Consider the following 23,496-nt stretch of genomic DNA (forward strand, 5'->3'; position numbering starts at 1 on the left):
AGGAGGTGGGGGAGAGAGGAGGTGGGGAGAGAGGTGTGAGAGAGAGGAGGTGGGGAGAGAGGTGTGAGAAAGAGGCGGTGGGGAGAGAGGTGGTGGGGAGAGAGGTGGTGGGGAGAGAGGTGTGAGAAAGAGGCGGTGGGGAGAGAGGTGGTGGGGAGAGAGGTGGTGGGGAGGTGAAGAGGTGTGAGAGAGGAGTTGGGGGAGAGAGGGGGGGAGAAGGTGGGGAGAGAGAGTGGTGGGGAGAGAGGTGTGGAGAGAGGTGGAGAGAGAGGAGGTGGGGAGAGAGGTGGTTGAGAGAGGAGGTGGGGAGAGAGGTGTTGAGAGAGGTGGTGGGGGAGAGAGAGGTGTAGAGAGAGAGGTGGTGGGGAGAGAGGTGGTGGGGAGAGAGGTGGTGGGGAGAGAGGTGGTGGGGAGAGAAAGAGGTCGTGGTGGGGAGAGAGGTGTGAGAGAGAGTGGTGGGGGAGAGAGGTGTAGAGGTGTGAGAGAGAGGTGGTGGGGGAGAGTAGAGAGAGGTGGGAGAGAGGTGTGAGAGAGAGGAGGTGGGGAGAGAGGTGTGAGAGGAGCAGGGAAGGCAGCATATGATTAATGAATTACAGTGCTACCCTAATATTCTCTCAGTTCATCACAATTACATAATAGTGTCTCTAGCGGTGTCTCCTAACAGCCTTCGGGCCAACTAGGGGACCAAAGCTATCTTAAGAGCGGGTGAGATGGCGATGACGGGACTGGGGGTTGGCACCCTCTCTCACATCAAAACATACCTGCAGACGAGAGACAGATGGAGAGAGAGATGGCGTGATTAAGCCTTGTGTTTTTGTATTCTAACACTGTCAGTCATCATAATCATCAGGAGGTGAAATGCAAAACTGACCTTGGATCATCAACTCTGAAATACAGAGAGATGTAGTAGTCCCAATGTAAAGCATCTTTAATAATACTTCCTGTTGACCCGACCAAGTGACCTCTCACCTCTGATCATGCTGTGCCCTCTATGTAGCCAGTTCAGATGGGGGAGGGGTTCACCGACACAGCTGATATAACCTAGAGGATTTAGGGGGGAGAGGGATGAAGTGAAGGAGAGAAACTGTTATGGAGAAAATAAGGTAGTTAAAGAGACAGTGTTCAACAGGAATGTGTGTGTGTGGCCTCACATGGTGTCCACACTAAGTGGCTGCAGAGTACTTTATACTGAAAAACATGCACAGACACATGACGAACTACAATATAGCGTAGTTAAATAAATATAAATAATAAAGTGTCTTACTATTCTCCATGGTTGATCCTCTTGCCTATTCTTTGAAGGTGGAAGGAGCCACAGTTATACACCTGAGCCTGCTTACTGCACAACAATCCATCAATCAGATTGATACACAAGTGTGTAGGTGTGGGTTATAGGGTGTCTAATTGTTCTAAATTGTTTCAATATGGGTGACTCTTAAAAGAGCCTGTTATGTTTTTGTACAGACATCACCCTTACCTAAACAGCACCCTCACCTGAGAAGTAGAAATCAAAGGGAGAGAAACTGGGAATTGAATAACTGCAGTTGACATAGCGAAGTAAATGGAAGAATATTCTTATTGCAATGTGAATGGCTCTTAAAAAAGCCTTTGGTTGTGCATAGTGTAGTCTATGGTGTTGCCAGAGAACAGCACCCTCAACGAAGAAGTAGGAGGTGAAGATCTCCCGCACACGGATTGCTTCCCGTGCTGCATTGTTGGCCCCCATCCTTGAAACATCCTGCAGAGCAGCAGACCTCTCCTCTGGCACACAGGAAGCAATCCTGCAGAGCTGCAGATCCCCTCCTGGTCCTCGTGTCCATCCTCATGAAGTTATGCAGGACACAGGTAGCCTTCACACACACCTGAATTCCCCCAGGAGGCAGTCCCAGATGGCCCTGGTCACCCAACCTTGCAGTGCCCTACACGGTAACTGTAGGCAATCGTTTTGAAGGAATCACCAATTGCAAGGTATCTGTAGGAATATGGATAATGTCATTATTAGACTTTTATATCACCAGGTCATTGTGGATGACTAAAGTATAATATCTATTTTAACAAATCATGATAACATTGGCTAGATAGATGCATGTGCACACACATGTGCATGTGTAGCATGTGACAACAGCAGGATCATATCAAGGATAGCATCACAAATTAATACATAAATACCACTGGAAGCTTGATGATGAGTTGATCATTTCAATCAGCTGTGCAGTGCTAAGGCAAAAACAAAAATGTGCCCCCCTTTGAGTCCCCAGGACCAGGACTGAGAACCACTGCTCTCCATTGGGACCTCTTTATCTGCAGACAGGCTTTCACTGGTCTCTGTATCTAAGGACAGAAACCATCACAAGAAACAGACTTCATTATACTCAAATTAGACAGCACTGAATATTATGTTACTATGATCTCCTTCCTCACTTCTAGGGACTGGAACTACACCAAAAGTACCTGCCCTATCCAGAATAGCCTACTCTCTCACTTTGACAGATGGAGGAGGGTGAAAGGATAGCAGCCCCATGGCTGTTAGCTACCTACCTACCTACAAATGCATTTGGAGTTACACTATTTACTTACTTTAATAGGTTCTCCCAGCCATGTTTTTATTTTATTTTACCAGGCAAGTCAGTGTAGAAACAAATTATTATTTACAATCACGGCCTACCCCGGCCAAACCCTCCCCTAACCCAGACGACGCTGGGCCAATTGTGCGCCACCCTATGGGACTCCCGATCACGGCCGGTTGTGACACAGCCCGGGATCGAACCCGGGTCTGTAGTGACGCCTCTTGCACTGCCTTTAGACCGCTGCGCCAATCGGTCCCCCCTGTGGACGATTGCTGCCCTGTTTCCAAAGTTTGTTTGTCACCAGAGCGGTTTAGAGCATATTACTATTTACCTGGGAATAAATTCATAAAAAATTGAGAATCTATTCAACTATTTACCCATTAAATAACCAGACCTTCATGCAAACTTGCTATGCTGAATTCTGGACACACAATCGAACATGATGCTACATGCTGCAAGCACACCCACAAGTGAGCAACTCTGGGCGGCCGGAGCAACACGCAGCAATTAAATAAAATCATGCTCCACCTCCTCCATAGTGAAAGTAAAATGTACTGTCAGTATCATATACAGTTCCTGGTACCAGAGAACCAACATCACGTTTTGTACCAGCAGAGGGCGCACATGACTAAGGAAAGGAGAAAATACATGGGGTCTAAAGAAGCTTTCCATTGAGGTGAAATAAATACATTTGGGATAAAATATTAATAATATTACTCTAATCTCGCGCTTCTTCCTGGTCTTTCAGTAAGTAAACAGTAGCACAATTAATGCTAAATTGGTCCATTAGAAAACGTTTTGTACCTCACAAGTAGGCTCTGGTTCAAGTCAAGATACCGAGACAGACAGACACCATAAAAAAAAACAATAAAAAAAAACATAAGTTTAGTCAATAATGACCACCTCTCTGTGGTGAGTGCTTTACAAAGACCCCAAATCTAAACCATTAATTAAAACTTAATTTCCAATAAGATCCATTAACTCTATAGTAATATGTATACTGTATCTAACCCAGCATGTTCATTCTAGAGGAAAACAAACCATTATCTACATTAGGCTTATATGATATAAGAACCCTTCAGCCTTGTGGTGGTGCAGAATCTATCATTGTTTGTGTCTAAAGAAGGAAGTGGACCTGTTGATGTGTCTGTGGTTGATCATTAGACCTCTCTGTGGTGAGTGCTCTGCAAAGACCCCAGTCACAAAGACCAAGATGCACTAGCATCATTAAGACAGGTAGAAGCTAAAAACAGCACCACTTCCTCCTCTCAGCTCTCAAGGTCCATTATAACTACGTTGACCCAGTCAAAGGAGCATCACTTTGGTTTGATGAAGTTTTATTGTGTTCCTCTACTGAGTAAATACGTCATATCTGTAGTTGGTCTGAAATGGCAGTGTTGTGTCAACGTTTGGTTCTGCAGTTGGTCAGTATGTGTGGAAGTGTATCCAGACTTGCTCTGCTTCTGGTGCTGTGGGGTCTATTCACAGCTGTTGAAGGTAAGAGAGATATTGCATGATCTATTTAATTTGTACCCTAACCCTAAGTACAGGGTAACAATGAGTAATGACAGTACTTGTTACACTGTACTTACAGGAGTTAGGCCTACACTGTAATAAGCACACTGTATTGTAAAGTGTAACCAAATTGTTCACTACAGTTTTAATGCAGTTAGTCAATAAGAATAAACTTCCTTTTCACTTTCGCTATAGCTACTAATGCTCAATCAAATCTTTCCAATGAAAAAAACTCAAAGTCCGATTCCCTTCCTGTTTGCAGAGACAGTGATGAAAACATTGGAGACCGGAGGAGCAGATGCCACTCATCTGCCCAAAGGAAACACTTGATCTACAACTGATTTACAATATGTAAGATAAATAGAGTAATGATTGGGGGCCTTACCACTAAAACGTGATGTAGCCAATTCCAATGTGACATCTACTGTAAAATAAATAGCCCAAGCTGCCCCAGTAACACGTTTGAGTGGGAGGCTATAGCAACTGACTGTGGAGGAAAGTCGAGGAGTGAAGTCAGGGGAGGTGCATCTGCGACAGCCGAAAGTCTGACACTAATGTGGTTTTCCAACAGCAAGGCTCAGACCAACATGGAAGTGTTGCCGTTGTTTATAAACGTTTTTCTTTATAATGTCGAAATAAACATGTTTCCAACCCCCATATCACACACTCACAAACTGAAATCATATGAGTGTTCATTGTACAATCAATTAGTGAGAGAGAGCCTCAAACATAACATTAATTTGTATAGATCCACTGTATACATGAATCATGGCCAAATTGGTTCCTGTTTCAGTCATATCTTTGGTTACGTTTGGGTGAGTAAAAACAACTAATGATTGGTTGACAATAGAGCCTCCCACAATGCAGGCAATTGCTGCAGGATGAAGTTGGTGAAGGGTAACTGCAAAAAAAAGTTTTAAAAGTTCATGCAGTCGACATGTATGCATTTTGATCCCCATAATGCAACACACTTCCAACGGCGATGGTCACCGACTTGACAAAAGTGATCCGCTCGAATGCACCCTGTGTGTTAGAGATAGAGACGATGGGTATGATGTCTCCTCTCTAACGACCCCTTCCCTGAAAATCCCACTATCTTCATTTACTCCCGTTACAGCCGCTATGTACTTCCAAAAAAGGTCTAAATACACATATACAAGCAACCGCAAAATGTATCTTCGGCACCTCTAATGTATTGAGCTGTGCGTGGCAGTAGGCTATACAGTGAATCTGGAAAGTATTCAGACCCTTTGACTTTTCCCACATTTTGTTACGTTACAGCCGTATTCTAAAATGGATTCAACAGTTTTTTCCCCCTCATCAATCTACACACAATACCCGAAAATGACAAAGCAAAAACAGGTTTAGATTTTTTCCCAAAAAAAGAACTGAAATATCACATTTACATAAGTATTCAGACCTTTTAATTAGTACTTTGTTGAAGCACCTTTGGCAGCGATTACAGCCTCGAGTCTTCTTGGGTATGATGCTAGAAGCTTGGCACACCTGTATTTGGGGAATTTCTCCCATTCTTCCCTGCAGATCCTCTCAAGCTCTGTCAGGTTGGATGGGGAGCGTCGCTGCACAGCTATTTTCAGGTCATGCTTCACCGTAAGGATGGTGCCAGGTTTCCTCCAGACGTGACGCTTGGCATTCAGGCCAAAGAGTTCATTCTTGGTTTCATCAGACCAGAGAATCTTGTTTTTCATGGTCTGAGTGTCCTTTAGGTGCCTTTTGGCAAACTCCAAGCGGGCTGTCATGTGCCTTTTACTGTGGAGTGGCTTCCGTCTGGCCATTCTACCATAAAGGCCTGATTCTGGAAGGTTCTCCCATCTCCACAGAGGAACTCTGGATCTCTGTCAGAGTGACCATCGGGTTCTTGGTCACCGCCCTGACCAAGGCCCTTCTCCCCAAATTGCTCAGTTTGGCCGGGGGGCCTGCTCTAGGAAGAGTCTTGGTGGTTCCAAACTTCTTCAATTTAAGAATGATGGAGGCCGGACCTCCCGAGTGGCGCAGCGGTCTAAGGCACTGCATCGCAGTGCTTGAGGCATCACTACAGACCCGGGTTCAATCCCAGGCTGTGTTACAGCCGGCCGTGACCGGGAGACCAATAAGGCGGTGCACAATTGGCCCAGCGTCGTCAGGATTAGGGGAGGGTTTGGCCGGCCGGGATGTCCTTGTCCCATCGCACTCTAGCGACTCCTTGTGGCAGGCCGGGCGACTGCAAGCTGACTTCAGTCGCCAGCTGGACGGTGTTTACTCCGACACATTGGTGCGGCTGGCTTCCGGGTTAAGTGAGCAGTGTGTCAAGAAGCAGTGCGGCTTGACAGGGTCGTGTTTCGGAGGACGCTTGGCTCTCGACCTTCACCTCTCCCGAGTCCGTACGGGAGTTGCAGCGATGGGACAAGACTGTAACTACCAAGTGGAAATCAGTAAAAAAAGTATTATAATAAATGGAGGCCACTGTGTTCTTGGACTGAGGGACCTTACAGATAATTATATGTGTGGGGAACAGAGATGAGGTAGTCATTCAAAAATCAACTAAATATGTCACTTGTTAAGCACATTTTTACTCCTGAACTTATTTAGGCTTGCCATAACAAAGGGGTTGAATACTTATTGACAAGACATTTTAGCTTTTCATTTGTAATTCACTTGTAAAAATGTAGAAAAAGTGATAAAGGCCAGTGATAAAAAACAACAACTATTTAATCCATTTTAAATTCAGGCTGTAACAACAACAAAATGTGGAAAGAGTCAAGGGGTGTGAATACTTTCTGAAGGCACTACACACACAATTTTTATTTGGCCTTACAGCTATTAGCCCATATGCATTGAATAACAGATTCACTACATGGAACAACAGATAGATATAAGAAAGATCAGGAAACACATTTTTTTGTCTCTAAACAGTCTCCATACAGTGGGGAAAAAATGTATTTAGTCAGCCACCAATTGTGCAAGTTCTCCCACTTAAAAAGATGAGAGGCCTGTAATTTTCATCATAGGTACACGTCAACTATGACAGACAAAATGAGAAAAAAAAATCCAGAAAATCACATTGTAGGATTTTTAATGAATTATTTGCAAATTATGGTGGAAAATAAGTATTTGGTCAATATCAAAAGTTTCTCAATACTTTGTTATATACCCTTTGTTGGCAATGACACAGGTCAAATGTTTTCTGTAAGTCTTCACAAGGTTTTCACACACTGTTGCTGGTATTTTGGCCCATTCCTCCATGCAGATTTCCTCTAGAGCAGTGATGTTTTGGGGCTGTCGCTGGGCAACACGGACTTTCAACTCCCTCCAAAGATTTTCTATGGGGTTGAGATCTGGAGACTCCAGGACCTTGAAATGCTTCTTACGAAGCCACTCCTCCGTTGCCCGGGCGGTGTGTTTGGGATCCTTGTCATGCTGAAAGACCTAGCCACGTTTCATCTTCAATGCCCTTGCTGATGGAAGGAGGTTTTCACTCAAAATCTCACGATACATGGCCCCATTCATTTTTCCTTTACACGGATCAGTCGTCCTGGTCCCTTTGCAGAAAAACAGCCCCAAAGTATGATGTTTTCACTCCCATGCTTCACAGTAGGTATGGTGTTCTTTGGATGCAACTCAGCATTCTTTGTCCTCCAAACACGACAAGTTGAGTTTTTACCAAAAAGTTCTATTTTGGTTTCATCTGACCATATGACTTTCTCCCAATCCTCTTCTGGATGCACTCTAGCAAACTTCAGACGGGCCTGGACATGTACTGGCTTAAGCAGGGGGACACGTCTGGCACTGCAGGATTTGAGTCCCTGGCGGCATAGTGTGTTACTGATGGTAGGCTTTGTTACTTTGGTCCCAGCTCTCTGCAGGTCATTCACTAGGTCCCCCCGTGTGGTTCTGGGATTTTTGCTCACCGTTCTTGTGATCATTTTGACCCCACGGGGTGAGATCTTGCGTGGAGCCCCAGATCGAGGAAGATTATCAGTGGTCTTGTATGTCTTCCATTTCCTAATAATTGCTGCCACAGTTGATTTCTTCAAACCAAGCTGCTTACCTATTGCAGATTCAGTCTTCCCGGCCTGGTGCAGGTCTACAATTTTGTTTCTGGTGTACTTTGACAGCTCTTTGGTCTTGGCCATAGTGGAGTTTGGAGTGTGACTGTTTGAGGTTGTGGACAGGTGTCTTTTATACTGATAACAAGTTCAAACAGGTGCCATTAATACAGGTAACGAGTGGAGGACAGAGGAGCCTCTTCAAGAAGAAGTTACAGGTCTGTGAGAGCCAGAAATCTTGCTTGTTTGTAGGTGACCAAATACTTATTTTCCACCATATTTTGCAAATAAATTCATTAAAAATCCTACAATGTGATTTTCTGGATTTTTTTTCTCAATTTGTCTGTCATAGTTGACGTGTACCTATGATAAAAATTACAGGCCTCTCTCACCTTTTTAAGTGGGAGAACTTGTACAATTGGTGGCTGACTAAATACTTTTTTTCCCCACTGTATATATATATAAATATATATATATATATATATTATGCTCACTTAGCTGTGCCTCACATGTAATATACCAAATTATCTATTACCAGTGTGATCATATACCTACATTTAAAAAATATCATTTCTAAATGGTGTGAGAAGAACAAAATTGGCAGGGCAATTCAAGCATAGCCAATATGCAGTGATAATGTATTGGGCCTGCCCTATAGCCTATTGCAGTGGTTCCCAATCTTTTTCTGTTACTGTACCACCAACTTAATTTCGCTCTGCCTGGAGTACCCCTGAAGTACCCCCTCAAGTGCATTTTACCATTAGACCTATGGTCACATGACTCTTCTCAAGTAGCCCCTATGGATAGGCCAAGTACCCCCAGGGGTCCTAGTAAATTTACATTTTAGTCATTTATCCAGAGCAACTTACAGTTAGTGAGTGCATACATTATTATTATTTTTTTTTTTCCATACTGGCCCCCCGTGGGAATCGAACCCACAACCTGGCATTGCAAACACCATGCTCTACCAACTGAGCTACATCCCTGCCGGCCATTCCCTCCCCTACCCTGGACGACGCTGGGCCAATTGTGCGCCGCCCCATGGATCTCCCAGTCGCGGCCGGCTACGACAGCCTGGATTCGAACCAGGATCTCTAGTGGTACAGCTAGCACTGCGATGCAGCGCCTTAGACCACTGCGCCACTTAGTACCCCTGGTTGGGAACCACTGGCCTACTGCACAAACCTCATTTCTACAGAACTGTTTTTAATTGGTTAATGTTGCATAGGCTTACATTTAAGTCAAGTTTAAAAATAATAATAATAATAATAATAATAATATGAGCGGTAGATCTCGGCTTGCATTTTGACTCGAAGTGATCTTGACTCAGAAAAGGCTGATGACCACTGCTCTAGGCTAACTACAGTTTTACCAGATGACTCAGTACCATCACAAGGTGTCAGAGATGACAGAGCAGTCTAGTCATCAGATAAGGAGTGTTTCCTGTAAGTATCTTTGACTGCGTATCCTTCCTGAAATTGAATTCAGCATATTAGTTTATTATGACCCCCAGTAGCTTTTGCAGAGGCAGCAGCTACTCTTCCTGGGGTCCAGGAAAAACACAAAACATGTAACAAAGTACTGACAGGCGAGGACAGTCGCACACATTTTGATTTAAAGCATAACACTGGAGGTTGGGAGTGGCCAGAGTACTGTAATAACCCTCCAGCCCAGATGGTTCCTCTTTTGTTTGACTCTTTTCTACAGTAACCCTGACTCAGACCTCCTGTTGGGCCACATAGCTAAGTTACTTGTAAATTGTGCGAACAAAGTCATGCTGGAACAGTCATTTATCTCCTCAGCATGGTGAGCATGACCACGACCCCAAACACTGGAGAGAGACTCAGGACCAGCATCGGGGAACTTCCTGCTGACTCAATTGCCAGAACCGCTCGTACTTTGGGCATGTGAGAAGCATATGGTAAACCCCTATGACACACACATAGTACTGTAATAGATTTAAAATCTCATAAAATAAAATCCTCACCCTATTCCCATAACATGGAGTCATCATTTCCCACATTGTAAAACGTTTTTATTATGTAGATTGACTGAAATGTGTGCCATGTTATTCTTGTTGTGGTTGTATTTTATGTTCTTATCTTTCAGGCCTATGAATTAAGTGCAGGCCAATTTAGTTTCTTGGGTGGAGCATTAGCAGCCAATTGGTTTGGAACTTGCTGTGGTTACAGTAGCCCTTTGATGCGGTTGCCTTCAAATTGGAGTAGCATATCAAAACGTCACGCCAGGGTAAGCCTACACGAAAACCGAGTGATTACTGCTTTTTAAGGTTGGTTCGTTTTTTTGTGTGTTTTTTTTTTTACATGAATCCATTATGTGTAAGTCGCTCTGGATAAGAGCGTCTGCTAAATGACGTAAATGTAATGTGGGTTGAATACTGTAACGCAGAATAAAACAATTAATAAAAGTCCCATGATGGTAGTGACTGGCCATTAACCATCATTTATTCACATTACTTTATATAATATTTCAGTTGTTGTGTATATTACATTTCTTTTATTTGATTACTTTATTATTTAATTTCAGATCATCTCATCTCTATTGTCACGTTCGTTCATAGACTGGTCGAACCAAGGCGCAGCGTGATATGCATACATGTTTATTTAACGAATAAACACAACGACAAAACAATAAACCAACGATACGTGACGTCCTAAGGTACACACAACAAACCTCACACGAAACAAGATCCCACAACCCACTAGTGCCAAAAGGCTGCCTAAGTATGGTCCCCAATCAGAGACAACGAGCGACAGCTGCCTCTAATTGGGAAATACACCCGGCCAAACATAGAACTACAAAACCTAGATCACAAACATAGAAAATACAACATAGAAAATCACACCCTGACTCAACAAATAAGAGTCCCCAGAGTCAGGGCGTGACATCTATAGAACTGCTCTCTACACGGTCTGTCAAAATCACTATTTTAGTAGTTCTTCAAAGTAAATTAGGCATTCTTCTGACTGCTGAATACCAATAACTTAGATTATGTACAGTTGAAGTCGGAAGTTTACATACACCTTAGCCAAATACATTTAAACTCAGTTTTTCACAATTCCTGACATTTAATCCTAGTAAAAATTCCCTTTCTTAGGTCAGTTAGGATCACAACTTTATTTTAAGAATGTGAAATGTCAGAATAATAGTAGAGTTATTTATTTCAGCTTTTATTTCTTTCATCACATTCCCAGTGGGTCAGAAGTTTACATACACTCAATTAGTATTTGGTAGCATTGCCTTTAAATTGTTTAACTTGGGTCAAACGTTCCGGGTAGACTTCCACAAGCTTCCCACAATAAATTGGGTGAATTTTGGCCCATTCCTCCTGACAGAGCTGGTGTAACTGAGTCAGGTTTGTAGGCCTCCTTGCTTGCACAAGCTTTTTCAGTTCTGCCCACACATTTTCTATAGGATTGAGGTCAGGGCTTTGTGATGGCCACTCCAATACCTCGACTTTGTTGTCCTTAAGCCATTTTGCCACAACTTTGGAAGTATGCTTGGGGTCATTGTCCATTTGGAAGATCCATTTGCGACCAAGCTTTAACTTCCTAACTGATGTCTTGAGATGTTGCTTCAATATATCCACATCATTTTCCTTCCTCATGATGCCATCTATTTTGTGAAGTGCACCAGTCCCTCCTGCAGCAAAACACCCCCACAGCATGATGCTGCCACCCCCGTGCTTCACGGTTGGGATGGTGTTCTTCGGCTTGCAAGCCACTCCATTTTTCCTCCGAACATAACGATGGTCATTATGGCCAAACAGTTCTATTTTTGTTTCATCAGACCAGAGGACATTTCTTATTTGAAGCGTTTCTGAAATCCCCTATGGGAAAAATGAATGGTGGAAAAACAATTGGAACCATTTCCCTGTTTGACCGCTAGGTTTTATGGGTATTATGACTCACTTTGCTCCTCTATTCAGAGGGCAGCAAAAGGAAGAGCTCAGCAAAAATACATCAAAACACAGCAATCATTCAACAAACACATCAATTATCCATGACCCAGGCAGTCTACTTCATTCTCTTGCATCGTCTGATTGGGTCCTGAATGTTCTATCCTTACCTTTATTGTTGTACCACCTGGTGTTTGCTATTTGTTCTGTACCATATGCTGGATATGCTACATGTATTGATCAAAGAAATATAAAGATATATACTTCAGAAAATGTATTGTCTGTCTTCGGTGTCTGTGTTTCTAGATTTAAGCATTGAGATGCAGCTGGAATCTTCCTGTGGTTGAGCGAGACCGCTTCACAGCTATCAATGTCACCACAGTAACATAAGATCACACCTGCCAACCAGAATTTAAGACAGGTACTTCCCAAGATACAATGAAAATGTTTTGCTCAGATTTAAACACCTTCCTGCTCTATTTCTCATTTCAAGGGGGTTTCTATGGAAACTACACATTAGGCACCATACAGTGTTGTGACACTGTACACACTGACACACACCTGATGGACCTGGGATTCGAACCAGCGACCCTCCAGTTGCTGTCCGCCTCTAACTCTAGGCTACCTGCAGTTTTACCAGATGACTCACAGTACACATTTCAATACAAATCACAGGATATAAAGTTTACAGAGCAGCCTAGTCAACTGTGTCCACTGTAAGTATCATTCTGACAGATAAGGAGTGTTTACTGTAAGTACTGTTCCTCATTTACTGGATTCAGTCCAATACTTAATTACCACTGTGAGTGGCCAGAGTACTGTAATAACCCTCCAGCCCAGATGGTTCCTCTTTCATTTGATTTTATTCTACAGTAACCTTGACTCAGACCTTGTCTGAGCACCAGTCTCTTTAGCTAACATTCCACTCCTCGTCATTGTCAAAGAAGTTCAAACGTTCAATATGCAGCCGGATTTATGGCGCAGTTATTGTTATTTTCGATGACAACGTCATGGAACATGGGGTGCGCGCAGATTTGGCGCAATATAGAATTAGAAGTAGAACAACAATAGCTTTACGACCTGATGCGGTAATTCCCTTGTGAGAAGGCAGTGTCAATGCAAGATTTCTCCTTTCCTAAAAACGTACGCTATTCAAAACCTAGGCTCACATTCTAATCTTGGCTGTAGTGCATCAGAACGTAGGCCTAGGCTATACTCTTAAAAAAAGGTTCCTTATAGAACCAAAAAGGGTTATATCGCTTGCTTCATATATGGAACCACTAAAAGTTCTATACAGAATCCTGCATGGTGCCATTTATGAATTATGGCTATTACTATTAAATAGGAATATTTATAGCTACGAATGTAATTTAATAAACAATTAAATCATGGACAAAATAATACCAGCATTGTTTTTACATTTTATTGTCATTATAGGCAAACATAGTTTGGAAATGTGCACTGGTGGCCAGGGTGGCATGTCTTTGTTTAAATGATGGCCCACGTCATCTCTGGCTGACTTATTTACAATACAACTTTATTCATTAGTTACAGCGAACAACAAAAACGTGTTTTTTGCTCCGTTCTCAACCCGGATGTACATTTACTATGTTATGTCTAGTCCATGAGCCCAGGCTGTTTTGTTAGATATTTTCTCAAATCCCCACTCTGGGATGGGAATAGAGCCCTCAAAGTTATTTGCCTTCACTAGGAATATACACGTAGTGGCCAGTTTATTAGGTACACCCATCTAGTACTGGGTCGGACCCCCCTTTGCCTCCAGCGCAACCAGAATTTTTTGGGGCATGGAAACGTTGGTCAATTGGTTTCAAGGGACATAATGTGTGCCAGGAAAACATTCCCCAGACCATTACACCACAGCCACCAGCCTATACTGTTGACACAAGGCAGAATAGGGCCAGGGCCTAATGCTGATTACTCCAAATCCTGACTCGGTCATCAGCATGATGCAACAGGAACGGGGATTCGTCAGACCAGGCGATATTTTTCCACTCCTCAATTTTCCAATGTTGGTGATCGCGTGCCCACTTGAGCCGTTTCTTCTTGTTTTTAGCTGATAGGAGTGGAACCCGGTGTGGTCATGTGCTTCAATAGCCCATCCGTGACAAGGACCGAAGAGTTGTGCTTTCCCGAGATGCCGTTCTGCACACCACTGTTGTACTGTGCCGTTATTTGCCTGTTAGCTTGCACGATTCTTGCCATTCTCCTTCGACCTCTCATCAACCAGCTGTCTGTAGGAGCAAACCATTTTTGTGAACTGGGTGGTGTCCCTAATAAACTGACCACAAAGTGTACACAGAGTGTACAAAACATGAATACCTTCCTAATATTGAGTTGGAACCTCAGAAAAGCCTCAATTTGACGGGGCATGGACTCTACAATGTGTCGAAAGCGTTCCACAGGGATGCTGGCCCATGTTGACTCCAATGCTTCCCACAATTGTGTCAAGTTGGCTGGATGTCCTTTGGGTGGTGGACCATTCTTAATACACACGGGAAACTGTTGAGCGCGAAAATCACAGCAGCATTGCAGTTCTTGATACACTCAAACCAGTGTGCCTGGCACCTACTACTTGAATCGATTGTCTTTCCCATTCACCCTCTGAATGGCACACATACATAACCCATGTCTCAATTGTCTCAAGACATAAAAATCCTTCTTTAACCTGTCTCCTCCTCTTCATCTACACTGATTGAAGTGGATTTAACAAGTGACATCAATAAGGGATCATAGCTTTCACCTGGATGAATCTGGTCAGTCTATATCATGGAAAGAGCAGCTGTTCCTAATGTTTTGTCTTTAATCTCGTCCAAAGAACCAAAAGGTTCTATATAGAACCCCAAATAACCATTTTTTTCCTAAGTGGAGGCCTATATTATAGCATAATCCTAAAATAATATTGCCTATCAAATGACTTGACAAGGAAAGATTGAAGGGGTGGGAGAGAGCGGGACAGCTAATAGCATTACTAGAGACGTTGGTTACGTCATTACTATCCAATCATGTGCCTGATTCCAGAGGAAGATTGGCAAGGGATTCGTTTTTACAAACTGCTCCCTGTAATTCTTTTTTTTTTCCACAATAAATTGAATCAATGACGGAAGCCTGGTGGTTTTTAATTCCAGCCGTGAAGACATTTCAACATCATGTCTAGATGATGAAAGGCTACAGTGATCACTGGCGCTTGGCTGCCAAATGTCCCCGTAGTTCTATCATTATTTTAGAGATCGACGGTTGATGTCCCTCCTAATGAAAAGGGCCCCTTCCTGCTGATGTGAGCTGCTGGACAGCGCACTTGCACTTGATGTTTATGGATGAGAACGTGAACTTGCCATTTCCAAAAATAAGCTCAGTGGGAAATGGGGATTCCCTGCTTTACGATTTGCTGCCTATAGCAGCAGCCAGTGTTTCATTAAATAGGCACTATACTTTTTTATTGCACATTTAATTAAAATATATTTATATTGCATAGCACACACAGGTTGTGGTCACCTACATTCACTGTTGTAGGCTTGGCCTATACAGTGCCTTCATTCAGTTTTACAACTGACTAGGTATCCTCCTTTCCTTAATTAGTGTGTCCGAATTTGCATACAGAATACTACGAAATGCTCTGAGACAAGGTTGCAGAACAGCACATCATTTTGGCCAGATGAGAGGCATTGAGTGACAAATCTGTAAACTCCAATGACACACACATAAGTAATTACCTTAACTATTTTCATACCGTGAAATCCTCACCTTCTTCCCAACAACATGGAGTCACTATTGCCCCACATCACACAACTTTTTGTGTGTAGATTGACTTCGGTTTATGCAAAATAAAAATAGTGTTTCATCTCTCATACATATTAAGAAGGCTATTAATCTGGTATTTAGGGGACTTTTGTTTTCTGTTTTACCTAGAACAACGCAGCCTTGCTTTGGAACTAGTTGTGGTTACAGTAGCCTTAATCTAACCAAAATATATCGAGTCTGTTTTAACGCACAGCCGCATAACTTTCACTTTCACTCACAATATTTAAAGGTCTGGCGCCAGAAACAGAAACGTGATCTTGTCAACATTCACCAGCTGAGAATGAACACTTACCTCATTCTCCTATGCTTGCTGTCTGAAGGTAAGTTATTTTCCATGGCTTCTGACCAGTTGATTCTGCTCGTATAAGATAAAGCAACATTTCCCACGTTTGACAGGTCATTGATTATTTTGTATGTAGGCTAAACTTACTTTATTTACTTGTTTCCCTGACTTCTTTCTTTTGTAGCCGTCTCTGTCAACGTCGTAGCTAGAGGAGACAACAGGGTGGACTTCAATGGCGACGCATCATATGCCTGCACCCTTGCGGACCCGACAGGTGTGCTGCAAGTTACCTGGCAGAGGCTGTTCAAAGACGACTCGGTGGAGAATCTGGCCACCTACAGCAAGCGGTTTGGAGCTCAAATCATAGACCCGCACCGAGACAAGGTGGTTTTCACTGAGGCATCTCTCGATTCGACGTCTATTACCGTGAAGAATGTAACATGGGCGGACGAAGCCTGCTATATTTGCTCCTTCAACGTTTACCCGAGTGGATCAAGACGCAAGCAGACTTGTCTTACCGTTCAAGGTTAGTCAACTAACTAATCAACGAATTAACTTGTTAACTATTAATGAACTGGTCAACTAATGATCCAGCCTTTGATTAGGGCTAGTTGAATCAGGTGTGCCGGTGGAATAGAAGCGTTAAAAAGCCTCTGGGGGTGTTCTTGGAGAGAATCCTTTTGGGGATAACACTTGTTACATAGCATTCATAAAGTCTTCACAATAAACGCTTCACAACTAATTTATAAGCAAAATCATACAAATAAAGAGTAACGTTAGGCTTCGTTTACACAGGCACCTCAATTCTGATCTTTTGCCCAATTATTGGCAAAGGAGCTGATTAGATTAATTAGTGAAAAAAGATCAGAGTTTAGCCAACCTTTACAGCAGGACTAAGGCAGGATTTCTGAATCATACACTAGGGCCAAGGGTTTATTAAGCCATTTAAACCAAAATATGAAATGGAATTATAACTTCTCAGTTGTCAGTCTTGTAAATAATAATGTATTCTTAATTGACCTGCCTGGTAAAATGAAGGTAAAATCAATGTGAGCTAATATTCCCTGTTTCATCTATTCTAAGGAGTATCTGAAGTGAGAGCCACAATGCAAAAAGTCCCCAGCACTGAACCTAAAGCAGACATGGAAGTTGTGGTCAGCTGCTCTGCCACGGGTAAACCAGCACCTTGGATCCAATGGAACATTTCCGCAGCGGCACTCATAAAGACGCCTAACAACTGGACTGTCGTTAACAAAGACCAAACTGTCACAGCCATTAGCAACATCACCCTCCAACTGTTGCCAGGTTCAGGGGGATACGTGGACTGTATGGTAAACAATGGGACGAGGACACAGAGACACGAGAGAGTTCTGCTTCCTGTTCTCCCTGGAGAGAGGAAGGTTGAAGAGGGTACGTAATGCTGACGTGTCATGTACTTTTAGACCATACACTTTTAGTGTCAGTTCAGTACAGAATGGTCCAACTTGAAAACAACATTGAGAAAACATCCTCATCCCCAGTGGCATGTTGGGATAGCCTAGTGAACCAGCCAGATCGTGCGATAGCTCACTATTCTAACAGAATGGTGAGCACGATGAGATCAGGCTGGTTGCAAGAGGCTAATGTTGTGATGCTGGTAGTGCTGTTATCTAATCTCACCAGTTAAGTTTCATTTTTACTTCTGTGGTAAAGAATCACGAGTCACTGTGTGTTATTGAGTTCTGGGTAGTTTCCTGCTCTCAGGGAAGGTAAATGAATGATGGATGATATGTTAAAGGGGAAAACCATATCAACATGCTATTCAAACAGAGGAGGTACAATTCCCAGCTTCCTCTTCTCAAGAAATGGGATCTCTTCAAATGCATGCTCACTGCAATTTCATGTTTCACCATCCAGATGACAAGAGGACATCCCCGTGGGCGGTTGGCATTCCAGTTATCCTAATCATTTCCTTTTTAGTAATCTGCGGCAGTGTCATGCTTCAAAAGAAAAAAGGTGAGTCCGCACAAGATTATCTGATGATGTGACCTCGTGTCAGTCTTGTTTGCTTAACAGTCACAAGAGACTAGATGTGATGTAATGACACCTTAGTAAGACCAATTGAATTAATGTCTATAATCAGAACCATAGTATATCATCTCTCTATATACAGTTGAAGTCAGAAGTTTACATACACTTAGGTAGGAGTCATTAAAACTAGTTTTTCAACCACTCCACAAATTTATTTTTAACAAACTATAGTTTTGGCCCACATCTACTTTGTGCATGACACAAGTGATTTTTCCAACAATTGTTTACAGACAGATTATTTCACTTATAATTCACTGTATCACAATTCCAGTGGGTCAGAAGTTTACATACACTAAGTTGACTGTGCCTTTAAACAGCTTGGAAAATTCCAGAAAATGATGTCATGACTTTAGAAGCTTCTGATAGGCTAATTGACATCATTTGAGTCAATTGGAGGTGTACCCGTTGATGTATTTCAAGGCCTACCTTCAAACTCAGTGCCTCTTTGCTTGACATCATAGGAAAATCAAAAGAAATCAGCTAAGACCTCAGAAAAATAATTGTAGACCTCCACAGGTCTGATTCATCCTTCCAAACGCCTGAAGGTACCACGTTCATCTGTACAAACAATGGTACGCAAGTATAAACACCATGGGACCACGCAGCCGTCATACCGCTCAGGAAGGAGATGCGTTCTGTCTCCTAGAGATGAACGTACTTTGGTGCGAAAAGTGTAAATCAATCCCAGAACAACAGCAAAGGACCTTGTGAAGATGCTGGAGGAAGCAGGTACAAAAGTATCTATATCCACAGTAAAACGAGTCCTATATCGACACAACCTGAAAGGCCACTCAGCAAGGAAGAAGCCACTGCTCCAAAACCGCCATAAAAAAGCCAGACTATGGTTTGCAACTGCACATGGGGACAAAGATCGTACTTTTTGGAGAAATGTCCTCTGGTTTGATGAAACAAAAATAGAACTGTTTGGCCATAATGACCATTGTTATGTTTGGAGGAAAAAGGTGGCAGCTTGCATGCCGAAGAACACCAACCCAACCGTGAAGCACGGGGGTGGCAGCATCATGCTGTGGGGGTGTTTTGCTGCAGGAGGGACTGGTGCACTTCACAAAATAGATGGCATCATGAGGAAGGAAAATTATGTGGATATATTGAAGCCACATCTCAAGACATCAGTTAGGAAGTTAAACCTTGGTCGCAAATGGGTCTTCCAAATAGACAATGACCCCAAGCATACTTCCAAAGTTGTGGCAAAATGGCTTAAGGACAACAAAGTCAAGGTATTGGAGTGGCCATCAGAAAGCCCTGACCTCAATCCTATAGAAAAAGCAAGGAGGCCTACAAACCTGACTCAGTTACACCATCTCTGTCAGGAGGAATGGGCCAAAATTCACCCAACTTATTGTGAGAAGCTTGTGGAAGGCTACCTGAAACGTTTGACCCAAGTTAAACAATTTAAAGGCAATGCTACCAAATACTAATTGAGTGCATATAAACTTCTGACCCACTGGCAATGTGATGAAAGAAATAAAAGCTGAAATAAATAATTCTCTCTACTATTATTCTGACATTTCACATTCTTAAAATAAATTGGTGATCCTAACTGACATAAAACAGGGATTTTTTACTAGTATTAAATGTCAGGAATTGTGAAAAACTGAGTTTAAATGTATTTGGCTAAGGTGTATGTAAACTTCCGACTTCAACTGTCTATGTCTCTGGCTTTATGAAATAAACTGTGTGAAGCTTCAGCTGTGGGCAAGTCATGTCTTAGAGCTCTAGAATGGTTACTGATAAAGTATACAGTGCATTCTGAAAATATTGAGACCCCTTCCCTTTTTCCACATTTTGTTACGTTACAGCCTTATTCTAAAATGGATTAAATAGTTGTTTTTTTTACCTCATCAAGCTACACACAATACCCCATAATAACAAAGCGAAAACAGGTTTTTAGAAATGTTTCAAATGTATTAAAAATAAAAAACAGATACCTTATTTACATTAGTATTCAGACCCTTTGCTATGAGACTCGAAATTGAGCTCAGGTGCATCCTGTTTCCATTAACCATACTTGAGATGTTTCTACAACTTGATTGGAGCCCACCTGTGGTAAATTCAATTGATTTGGACATGATTTGGAAAGGCACACACCTGTCTATATAAGGTCCCACAGTTGACAGTGCATGTCAGAGCAAAAACCAAGCCATAAGGTCGAAGGAATTGTCCATAGAGCTCCGAGACAGGATTGTGTCAAGGCACAGATCTGTGGAAGGGTACCAAAAAATGTCTGCAGCATTGAAGGTCCCCAAGAACACAGAGGCCTCCATCATTCTTAAATGGAAGAAGTTTAGAACCCCCAAGACTCTTCTTAGAGCTGGCCGCCTGGCCAAACTGAGCAATCGGGGGAGAAGGGCCTTGGTCAGGGAGGTGACCAAGAACCCGATGGTCACTGACAGAGCTCCAGAGTTCCTCAGTGGAGATGGGAGAACCTTCCAGAATCAAGCCTTTATGGTAGAGTGGCCAGACGGAAGCCACTCCTCAGTAAAAGACACATGACAGTCCGCTTGGAGTTTGCCAAAAGGCACCTAAAGGACTCTCAGACCATGAGAAACAAGATTCTCTGGTCTGATGAAACCAAGATTAAACTCTTTGGCCTGAATGCCAAGCGTTTTCCAGCAGCAGGGACTTGGAGACTAGTCAGGATCAAGGGAAAGATGAATGGACAAAAGTACAGAGAGATCCTTGATAAAAACCTGCTCCAGAGCACTCAGGACCTCAGACTGGGGCGAAGGTTCACCTTTCAACAGGACAACAACCCTAAGCAAACAGCCAAGACGACGCAGGAGTGGCTTCGGGACAAGTCTCTGAATGTCCTTGAGTGGCCCAGCCAGAGCCCGGACTTGAACCTGATCGAATATCTGTGGAGAGACCTGAAAATAGCTGTGCAGCGACGCTCCCCATCCAACCTGACAGAGCTTGAGAGGATCTGCAGAGAAGAATGGGAGAAACTCCCCAAATACAGGTGTGCCAAGCTTGCAGCGTCATACCCAAGAAGACTTGAGGCTGCCAAAGGTGCTTCAACAAAGTACTGAGTAAAGGGTCTGAATACTTATGTAAATGTCATATTTCAGTTTTTTATTTTTTTATACATTTACAAACATTTCTAAAAACCTGTTTTTGCTTTGTCATTATGTGTAGATTGACGAGGGGGGGAAAAAACAATTGAATGAATTTTAGAATAAGGCTGTAACGTAACAAAATGTGGAAAAAGTCAAGGGGTCTGAATACTTTCCGAATGCACTGTATGTCTTTACTACCTATAGTAAAGTCTAACCTTTACATTATATCTGGCAGGTTACAGGCTAGCAGCATTGGCAACCACAGCAGACGAGCAGGACCCAGTTGGGGGAAAGTGTGTAAATGTTTGTCTGTGTTGATTACTATACTTATGTACTTTACCTGACAGAGGTTTTTATTGAGCATCGGAGCACTGTTGGTAATTACAGTCCGGTTGCAGAAGAGCCCAGTTCCTCAAGAGATGAGATCCACTAACACGTCTAATATGGCTCAACCAGACTACTAATCCATCTTTAGAATATTACAGTATATTCAAATTGTATGACAAAGGTCATATTAAATGCATGGCGACTAGCAAGATGCAGTACTACTATTCATGAATGAGGATGAGACCATAAGGGAGTCTTGGGAGCATGAACAGTGGCGGACCTTCCTGTTCTTTCTAATTATTCTTCATTAGCCCAGCTCCTACGTTTTGAAGGATGTGGCTATGACAAACATTTCTAATGAGACAGTCAGACAGGTAGATGCAACGTATACTAGATATATTGAACCTTTTTGAGTTGACAGTGTCAAATTTCTTCCCCAGTCATATGTAAGCTAATTTACACCAGCGCAATACATTACATCATGTCGCTAATACTTTTTGTTTTGAAATTGCACTTTAGTTTTGAGAGAGGAGTTTTGTCAGTGAGGATATACAATATAATCTATTAGAACACAGCACCACCTACCGTTTACTTTATGACACACCAGGAAGAAGAGGGGGGGGGGGGGTATATTTGTCTGTGTTAGGCTTCTATTTAATTTAACTTGAATCCATTTCGAGATGATAGCACTTGTGTTAATGTAAGGTTTATGCTGTTATTATTACATCCTCTACCTATAGTAATATAGATACATTAATGTTTTACCTCCTTTGTTATATCAATGCAATGTATGAATGTATTTGAGCACTGAAAATGTAATGGTGATGATGACAATGTTTGCACTTTGATTGTTTGATATACTGTACCTTGTTCACTAGATTTAAGTGTATCACATTTTAGTACCTGTTTGAATTTATTTTGATCATGGATGTTGCTTGTTGTGTTTGACCTCACTTGATTTGACACTGTTTATAAATCAGGCTATTATTCTCGCTTGATCTGTACAATGTTTTAGATTGTTTAAGATTCAAAAGCATTCTTTAAATGTATTGTGTTCTCCCCTATAAAACTATACGCTGTATTTAAAAAATCACAAACTGCCCATTGTCACCTTGTTTACAGTAACATCACCATTTAAATCAGGGTTAGGTTGTTATAGGTCTGCACCAGGCTCACTTGGCGGTGTGTGTAATATTTTGAGAAGAGTTCATCTAATTAACCTTCTCAACTAAAACTGGTAAAACACCAGCAGAGTTTACTTTTACTGGATGGGGAGGGACTTCTGCCAAAAAGGTCGGTATGTGATAGGTCCATTCGAATCAGGAGGGAAATTCACAATTCTTCCTAAGAACTCACATTTTCACCATGGCTCCTGCACTCCACAACTATCTGTTTATTTAGCTAATAGTCCTCCCTAAAGGTGAGTTATATCAGTTTTATGCATGATATACTGCATTTGTTAGCTTTCTATTTTAATTGAAAAAGTATTGCTGACACTCTAGCTTTTCTTTATGAAATGAGGTGCTTTAAAAACCTGTTTAACTGATCAAACCTATTTATTTCAATACACTGCATTCATCATTTTATTTATCTTCCACTATACAGATAGACTAAAATATATACAGATGAATGTAGTGAAAGTCACTGTATAAACTGTATAGTACATTTTACATTTAGCAGATGCTCTTATCCAGAGCGACTTACAGGAGCAATTAGGGTTAAGTGCCTTGCTCAAGGGCACATCGACAGATTTTTCACCTAGTCGGCTCGGGGATTAGAACCAGCGACCTTTCGGTTACTGGCACAACGCTCTTAACCACTAAGCTACCTGCCGCCCCACTAGTATAGTGGAAGTCACTGTATAAACTGTATA

General features: G+C 42.3%; 1 protein-coding gene and 1 long non-coding RNA gene across 2 annotated transcripts; one reads left to right on the forward strand and one right to left on the reverse strand.

Annotated features, from left to right (window-relative positions):
• Positions 1-1,135: 1,135 nt before the first annotated feature.
• Positions 1,136-3,167, reverse strand: LOC123482317. Its single transcript, XR_006657670.1, has 3 exons — positions 2,945-3,167; positions 2,170-2,331; positions 1,136-1,972 (listed from the first exon to the last, which is right to left on the reverse strand). It is a non-coding gene; the product is annotated as an uncharacterized LOC123482317 (long non-coding RNA).
• Positions 3,168-16,317: 13,150 nt separating this feature from the next.
• Positions 16,318-23,037, forward strand: LOC121572302 (OX-2 membrane glycoprotein; the record flags this gene model as incomplete). Its single annotated transcript, XM_045209298.1, has 4 exons — positions 16,318-16,675; positions 17,233-17,559; positions 18,046-18,144; positions 21,532-23,037. Coding segments are annotated over 4 exons (867 nt in total), but the record flags the coding sequence as incomplete, so codon positions are not given.
• Positions 23,038-23,496: the final 459 nt, after the last annotated feature.

The sequence above is a fragment of the Coregonus clupeaformis genome, chromosome 30 (genome assembly GCF_020615455.1).
Source record: "Coregonus clupeaformis isolate EN_2021a chromosome 30, ASM2061545v1, whole genome shotgun sequence".
In the NCBI taxonomy this organism is placed as follows: domain Eukaryota; kingdom Metazoa; phylum Chordata; class Actinopteri; order Salmoniformes; family Salmonidae; genus Coregonus; species Coregonus clupeaformis.